At 42.5% G+C, this 8,868-nt stretch overlaps 1 protein-coding gene across 4 annotated transcripts in view; it reads left to right on the forward strand.

The window, feature by feature from the left end:
• GATA2 (GATA binding protein 2) overlaps positions 1-7,099 on the forward strand; it is a 28,537-nt gene extending 21,438 nt beyond the window's left edge. For all 4 annotated transcript variants that reach the window (XM_066616271.1, XM_066616270.1, XM_066616272.1 and 1 more), the window contains 2 exons: positions 2,611-2,736; positions 3,569-7,099. In XM_066616271.1, the coding sequence (XP_066472368.1) occupies positions 2,611-2,736; positions 3,569-3,868 (426 nt within the window). In that variant the 3' untranslated portion in view covers positions 3,869-7,099. The remainder of the gene's footprint in view (positions 1-2,610; positions 2,737-3,568) is intronic.
• The last annotated feature ends 1,769 nt before the right edge of the window (positions 7,100-8,868 follow it).

Here is an 8,868-nt window from a genome sequence, read left to right on the forward strand (position 1 = left end):
CATAGTAGGACTCACTTCTGAGTAACCGTGCATGGTATTGTGCTGTTAGAGACTGAGCTGCAAAAAAGAGTTCCCCAGTTCAGACCTCTTTTTTTTTTTTGTCTGCTTTCTAGTCTTAGGCAAGCTGCTCCCTCTCAGCTGCAATATGGAGATATTATACTTACCATACAGCATTGTTGTAAGGACAGTATCTCAATAGTACATATGAAGCACTTTGCACATTCAGAAAGTGCCATAGACATGCTATTAGGTTCAAACCACTCGTCCTCTTTAAGGATGTTTCAACCTTTAATCATCTTGAAGACAAGACTGTGGAGTGGAGCACTTCTAATATCCCATGTAATTCAGGGATGTGCGGTGTGGGGGTGGCAGGTGAGGCAGAACTGCCCCGTTGTCTATGGAAAAGTGCCATAGGTGCCCCACCTGCTTTTTCAGTTGTAAGGATAACCTACTCTGTTGTAAGCGGATGGGTTGGCTATGGCGCTTTTCCATGGCCAACGGGGCTGTTCTGTGTCAGCTGATGCCCCCATACTGCACACCTGGCATAGTTAGGTGCTTTTGCAAAAGAATCCAGAACACCAGTCTTTCATATAATCTCCTGGTGTGGATACTTGTGTACTGCATCATTTTGTGACTGCTTCAGATATCATGGGGATGCTGGGTTGTTACAAATTAGATCAATGTCACAGCCCAGATCATAAGGGGTTCTAATGATACATACACTCTATTTACTCTGATAGTGTTGTAGCATTCACAGAACATTTTTAAGGATCAGATGGGCTGTGCTATAATTAAAAACAAGAAATCTGTATTTCCCTACTGCACCCATACTGCTCTGAACAGAGTGTACTAAAATTATTTCCTGGTGCAGGATACCTTTGAATGTTTTGTATGAAAGATTCTTTCCTAAAAGAGAGGGTGCATATTTTTTCCCCCACTCCTAAAAACTTCTGAAATGACCCCATTGTTTTAAGGGTTATGGGTCATCTAGTCAAGTGCCAATCTAGGAAAAAATGAGTTTTGTGTGGATGTAAATCTAAGCTGCTTTCAAGTTGAGGAACTTAGGTCTGTCTCTCCCCCCCCCCCCCCAACTAAGCAAAGTTATAAAACAATTAGGATAAACAGTATTCCTCAAGAGATCCACAGGCATTTTGTCATAGACCAGCACAGTTTTGACTTGCTTCACAGATAGTGGATAAAACTTCAGTCTTGCAGTCCTTGAATTCATAGTCTTATGGGACTAATAGCCAGTTGGTAAGACTGCTGTAAGCCTGAGATTTGGTTTTCCAAATGTGTAACAAGTCTTTACAACCACCTTCATTTTTTTCTTATGTACAGAAAGTCAGCAGGCAGCTACATTGGCCTGCATGTTTTGCATAAGAGTGTTAAGTATTGAGTTGAACGGACGAGTTGCCTAAATACACCATACGCTCAGGTTACAAATTAATAATCAAAGTAAGATCATTTTCATCTTAGGTAGAACTAAATGCACTCTTGTTGCATTTAATACACTGACAAGTACAGTACAATCTCATTTATTCAAGTGACCAAGGTGATCAGAAGTTTGGGTAATGGGTATTTGTACAGGGCTATATTTGCACAGTGCTTCATGAAGGATGGGCAAGGACAAAGTGCCTTTGTTTAAAAAGAGTTTGGTGGAAGTATTGCAATTTGTTGTGTTTTGTGAATTGGCTTGTCTATTAAAAAAAATTAAGTAAGCTATGAGTAAAAAGTAAAAGTGGAGTTTAGGGTAGTAAGAGATTTGGGAAAATTTTCTACTGTATTTACTACCACAAAATAATGAATTCATGGACCGACTTGATGTGATGGGGCCGTTGTCCCTATGTCTGTCCCATTCACATATAAAGCAGGGGTGGAGGAATTCTGTCTTTTTAAATGAAAAGGAGTATATGGGGGAGGATTGAAGGGGCTCAGTAGGCAGAGGGTCAGAAGGGGGTGGCAGGCAGACACGGGGTGTGGGACCCCCACTGTCAGTTCATCCTGCTTGCTGTTTGGAACACTTGCTTCAGTCAGTTTCATAGCTGGGCCAGTCGGAGCTGGCTTCTGGGGGGTGGGGGAGGGTGGAGCAGGGGGAAGAACTGGGGCAGGAAGGGGATCCTGAACTCCATGTTGGACCTTCTGGCCCAATGCGAAGTCTCTCAAGTCTGAACCAGCAAAATAGCTGCGCAGACTTGAAAAACCCCACTGTGGGGCTTGGGTTTCCCCGGGGGAAGGGGATGAAAGTTCCCACCCCCTGAGGAGACTCCTGGTGGCTTCCTGGCATCTGCTGGATACAGCAGTAGCTGCTTTGGTGCTGGTGCTCCAGCTGGCACAGGGAAGCTCAGGATTGGGGTGGAATAGTTGGGTAATAAAGTGAAACCTGTCTGAGTCACAGGGTGGTTCTTGGATATATACCACCAATTAGCATGGCGTTCAGGCTGATAGTTTCAAAAGAAAAACTTGAAATCCCAGCAAAGAACGAAAGAACATTATGGGGGTGGGGGGGGTGGGGGAGGTCTCATTTATTTAACTAAAAACCATACTTTTAAAAATTAAAGTACTGCCCATTGCAAGAGCAGCTTCCTCAGCATTTGCTTCTTCTGTTATTAGTCAGCAGCTAGGAGAGCAGGAACGTGTTGTGCCAACTGCCAGACAACCACCACCACCTTATGGCGACGAAATGCAAATGGAGACCCAGTCTGTAATGCCTGTGGACTTTACTATAAATTGCACAATGTGAGTATTTGCTTACCTTACGTCTTTCTGCTTGCTTAGCTAGGATTGATGCCTTCAGTGCATGGCGTCCACCAGCCGGTATTCATTGCAGAGGTCTTTTTTAAAAAAGCCTCTTTAAGGTTCCCCTGGGAAGTCACAGCCATTCTTCCTTGGCCTAGTGATGCTGAGTTCAGTGACATTACAATGTTTGAGCTTGGCTTCTAAAGCGTGGGTAATTTAGGCAAAATAGAGTTACAGCTCATAGTTATAATGAAAGTATGTTTGGCTCTCTGTGTCTCCAGAAATTTAGAAGACTTTTAAAACGGATTAATGTAAATGTTAATCCCTGTGGGGTATCTTTACAAAAATGTGTTTTTAAAAAATGAGCTTGTAAAAAGCTCAAATCAGTTCCAAGGTGAACATATTTGATATGTTTGAATATAAAAATAGTGAAAGATGGCATTTTTCTGGGTTAGCCCCCCTCCCAACACACACACACTAGTCCAGTTTTAGAAGCGAATTTGCAGCAGCATGTGCGGTGTAGTTTTTTTTAAGGCTTTTAAAAAAAAAATTAGGAAATGAATGAAGGTTAAGGGTAAGCCCAAGGAAAGGAAGGCTGGAAGCTGCCAGATTCAGTCCAACTTGCTCTTTGTGTCTGAGGTTTTACTGTGTGGTTTCATTAAACAAATCAAATTTATAAACAAAATCTGCAGAGAAAGAGAGACGTGATTTTTTTTATTCTGGCCTGAAAATGATTTCTTCCAGGAAACACTCAGGGGCTGTTCAAATATTTTGATTTGTGCAGAAGAAGGTCATTTTGCCTGCATGAGCCTGATTTTCTCATTTTTTGCAGGTGAACAGGCCTCTCACCATGAAAAAAGAAGGGATTCAGACCAGAAATAGGAAAATGTCCAACAAGTCCAAGAAAAGCAAGAAAGGCTCTGAGTGTTTTGAGGAACTATCCAAGTGCATGCAAGAGAAGTCCTCTCCCTTCAGTGCAGCCGCCCTTGCCAGTCACATGGCTCCTATGGGGCACTTGCCCCCTTTCAGCCACTCTGGACACATCTTACCAACACCTACCCCCATTCACCCATCTTCCAGTCTCTCCTTTGGACATCCACATCCATCCAGCATGGTCACAGCCATGGGATAGAATCTGAAGATCCAAGGATGCTTACAGAGACTTAAAGACACTGGGCTTTGCCTAAGGTGACAGCAAGGAAAGATTCTGCCCAGAAGAGAGGATGTAGGGAAGGAAGAAAGGAAAAAGGGGATCTCGTTCCAGTGTGGTTCAACTCTTAGTGCTAGACTAGAACCTTGCAATGATGGGTCTTCTGCAGAAATGCTTAATGGTGCCTGTTATGCACTTTGCCCCCTCAGGTAAAAGGAGAAAGAGGAACTCACCTGTTTGATAGAATACCTGCTGGTCCCAGCAGAAAGTAAAGATGGCTGAAGCAGTAGAAGAAACTGGAGCCAGCTTTCCTTTCTCTTTGTTAATTACTGTGAATATTGTAAAGAGATTAGTGGCCTCCCAAGGCAGAGGAAGCTCAGTGGTAGCTGCCTTGCTGGATTTCTATCACAAACTTGCTTTTGGGGGGGGAGAGAAGAGAGGAAAAAAAAGGACAACTTTATAAAAATCTACTTTTTAAGAAAACAAATCAGACACAGAAAAAAAAAAATCATTATTTATTTTGCTCTTATGATCCAGAAAGAGCTTCAAAAACCCTTGCATGTATTTGTGGATATTTTATTTTATTTTTTTAAAAAGGAACATCTGCCCTAGTAGAAAACTTTTTCTCTTTAAATTGCTTAATGGTCAGCTTTTGATTATCTTAATTGCTGTTAGATTTAACCAAATCTACTAGAAAAAGGATGCGAGAGGATGTGTGAGAGAAGAAGGAATCATGTAGCTCTAACATATGTTTCAGTAGCCTCAAGGTGTGGATTATTTTGAAATAGTTCTTGCATTCTTTGACTCAATGTGACAGTCATTTTTTTAAAGCATGGCATCCAACACAATGACAGATACACTGAACAAATGGCTAAAAGGTTTTTCCATAGAGAACCATTCTGGCTTGGCTGGAGGGAGCAATACAAGAAGGCAGTTGGTCTTTTCCATCAAACTCCTCTGGCCAGGTAGGAGACGGTAGGGAGTGGCAATAGGTATTCACGCACCAGTCAGCTTTGCTTGCCGTGGATCATCCTCCCTGGCTCCTGTTCTCTCTGTAAAACTCAGTTGCTGATAATGGCAGCTTTGCACTGACCCAACTCCTGTGTGTTCCGCCCATACTGCTTTGCTTCAGACAACCCCAGCTGACCTCACATCCACCAAATTCCATGAGACTGCAGCTACCCCATCCACCTAACTTCAGCTTGCTTCGCCACTCTGTCCTAGACTTCCTGATCAAAACAGAACTGCAGCCGTTGGCACCTTCTTTCCCCTGTCCTTGAGCTACACACACAGTCTTTTGAAGCTCAAGCTGATGTGCTGAAAATCTCCACTAGTGTCCTGCACAAGGCCCTATAGCCCTCCAAATCATTCCCAAAAGGGCACAATCCTCCAGACAACAGACTGCTGTTCAGTCTCTAGTCACTGCATGGGTCTTGCATGGGGTGCCTGTTCGAAATGAATCAAGGCAGTATAAAAGTATAGTGAGCTGCCTTGCAGACTCAACCCATGGGTCCACCTAGTTGAATACCTACTGGCATTCCAGCTGAGGAATGCTAGGTCTCCCAGATCTCGGGCAACTTTTTTTCTTTCCCTGGAGAAAGTTTAACAGGATATGCTAACTTCAGAACCTAAGATCCTGGATATGCAAACCATATGTTCTGCTATGGAGTTATGGCCCCTTTAGAGAATGGTACCCTTGAATCTAACACAGCCCAACTGGGGGCAGGAGAAAGAAAACCTTATTAAGCTGAGCAACACTGAAACCCTTTTTTTTGTTTGGTTTTGGGTGTGTATCTGTTTCATCGGATGTTGTGCCCTCCCCCCATACAAGATAAGTTATTTGATGAATTTTGTTTACTGTATCCTAGCAGAGCTGGCCAATTCTTAGGCATCCACTTGGTTTCCCACTTGGGACGGGATGAAAGGCAGAAAGTGCTTGAAGATCCAAACGACTGGGGAAAGAGGGAAACGATCATTTTCAGAATCTTTCAGAAGTTCAGCTGAAGCAACAGCTACTGAGCAAGGGGTAATGAGGAGAATTACATTTGGTAATGAGGAGAATAGGGGGTATGCTGACTGTTTCCTGTAGCACATCTTTTTCATTTTTTTAAAGAAAATCAAAAGTGGAAAAAAAAGTTGTCTCCCATTCTGAAACCATATTGTACGTAAACAACTGAAAAAATAAAGCTTTTGCCAGTGTGAAGTGTATTCTCTTGATTGTTATGATCTGATGACTCTCATGATTACAAGGTCCAGTATAACATATGATGTACATATTTAGCTATATTTCTGATGAAAAATGCCCCTTTGAGCAGAGGGGTTTGATAATGTAAACCGCATAAGCTTAACTCTGTGATGAGCTTTTCTTGTTTTTTTTTCGTTTTTTAATCAAGCCAATTGTATCTTAACTGCAAAAGTCTGCTTAAAAGAAAAAAGGTGTACGTCAGTTTCTCTTTTTTTTCCTTCTAAATATGTATTTGAAAAAGAACGAAGGACCAACCATCCAAAGTAAAACTGCTTTCCCCCCCTTTTTGGTCTGTGTAGGCATATATAGCTGCACTTTGTAAAGATGATCCCATACCAAAAAAAAAGGGAACAATAAATTCTGCCTGGGAGAAAACATTTTCAATTGATCAAGATGGAAATTAACTCTTTTTCCTTTTTCCTTTTTTTTTTTTTTTGTGGGGGGGAGGCTTTTAAAAATATGGTACCGTTACACATGGTTTGTAACCAATTAAAATTCCTATAGGATTGGGAGCTTCGGAATGGCTGGGTGAGAGAATGAGGAAGGTTACTGATATTAGGGGAGCAATCCACCAGCGCTGCTCCTACTGCTGGACAGCCTCTTATTTGTTTCAGTGGGGTAAGCCCCATTGAAATAAGCAGAGTTTGCACAGCAGGAGTGCTTGCTGGGCACAATCCACAGTTGACAAAGTGCAATATATTGTCAGTCACTGCAGCATAGAAGAACCGCAGTCAGGATTTAAATTATTTTGTACTTGTATCAGCATAAAGATTTGGCAGTATTTTCTCTTTATTTTTTTTTTATTTTTGCTTTTTTTTTGTTTTGGATTAGTGAACTAAGTTATTGTTAATTATGTACAACATGTTTATATATTGTCTGTAAAAAAAAAAAGTGTATGCTTCCCTCCTATTCCTTCAAGGTGAATACTGCTAAGAATAATAAAAAAAAAATACCCTTTTTTGTGAAAACAGTTTGTGCTCCGGTTTATGCAAGCTAGACATTTCATGGGGCAGGATGCTATGATTGGTGGGTTGCTGGAAGTGGGGCTTGGGTGTTCATGATAATACTACAACATATATTGGTTTAATTCATGCAGGGCTGTTGAGGGTTGGCACCAGGCCCAGAGCAAGAAACTTGATTGGGCTGCCCCTTCTTCCTAAATTTTCCTACAAATCAGATGTTACTACATTTTAAAAAAACAATTAAATTGACAATTTTGCCATGAGCACAATAAGGGGTACTGTATAGTCTGCTTTGTCGTGGCCTGGGTCCCCTGGAAGCCCGGGCCCTGGTGAGTTTGTCCCCTTTCCCTCCCTCTTCAGGCCTGAATTCATGTCCCACCATTCTTGGAACTGTGGAACTCAATGCAGCAGCCAGATGTTCCCACATAGTCTTCCGTGCAGGAGCTGATCAAATCCAGATCTTCAGTAAGGTGGCTGCATCCTTTGCCCTATAAATAGCAGGCAGTGGGTGGTTCTGGGTCAGGAATGGGATCCAAAAAGGCTTCTAGGTATAGGTAAAAGTTTCTACCTGAATACAGAAGCTGCCCCCCTCCCCCAAAGTTCCAACTGCTCTAGAAAAGGGGGGCATGAATTCTGTCCAACTACAGCTCTCTATGCTGCATCTGAAGACGCTCCCAAGATTCCAGGCTTTGGGAGCTACTGAGGGGGTGGCACATAATACTGCAGTTTGAAGGAGGAGGCTGAGAAGATCCACCTTGACAGATGGGGCTCCCCTTCCAGTTGTTTTTTTCCCCCATCCATGTTCATATGCTGAAATCCTCATATTCCTTACCACCACTCCACTTTTTGGTGATGTGGTTGGTGATGTGGTGAGGGCTACATCACAACTGCAACAATGGCACAAGCCAGTGGTGTCACTAGGGCTTGCATCATCCAGTGCAGGAGACCAGCATGTCACCCCTATGATGGACCTCCTCCCATGCAATAGGCAGGGCAATGCCTCAGGTAGTGGGCGTGGTGATGGACCATTGCCCACCCCACTGGTTTTTGGGCTATAACTTTTGATAGTATAGAGATATTTCAACATGGTTTGTTTCATTGCATTCCGCATGAAATTACACATCAAATGATACATAACATGATGGCATTAGTCAAAAATACCAAGATTTCAAAAATTTTGACCAGTAGTGGAGTTGCCTCCCTCCCCTGTGCATGTCATCAGATGCGGCCCATACCTCTCTAGTGATGCCACTCCACAAGCAAGCTTGCTGGTCTATGTACGTGCATTGGGAGCTGCGGCCCTGTCTCTAGCAAGTGTAGCTGCGTGATGTACAGAGCAGGTGACAGAAGCTCGTTCTGCACATTTGTTTTTTTGATGCACATGCAAAAGGCCAAACAGGCGCAATTGGAAAAAAAATGTAATGTGCAAAGCAGCTCTCAGATTAGTTTTTTTAAAAAGTTTGGAAGCCACTCTGCAATGAGGTGATTGGCATTTGCACTTGCTAGGCTTGCAGTACTTCTAAGGTTTAGACTTTCAACTGGTTTTTACAAAGTGATTAGCTTGAGAATAAAAATTTAGGCTAAAGAGTTTAACAAAGGAGGGCTTTTAGGACCTTAAGCTAATGCAAAGAGTTTATGGATTTATAGGTAAAATACTAACCCAGCATCACCCCATGCGGCACAGGGAAGCCATACACATGAGAGAGTCTGACAGCTGCTCTAAATCTTAGAGCTCTAAATCTAAGAGCAAGAAAAGCTTTAGGACAGGCAAGGTT

This window comes from Tiliqua scincoides, chromosome 2 (assembly GCF_035046505.1).
Source record: "Tiliqua scincoides isolate rTilSci1 chromosome 2, rTilSci1.hap2, whole genome shotgun sequence".
Taxonomy (NCBI): domain Eukaryota; kingdom Metazoa; phylum Chordata; class Lepidosauria; order Squamata; family Scincidae; genus Tiliqua; species Tiliqua scincoides.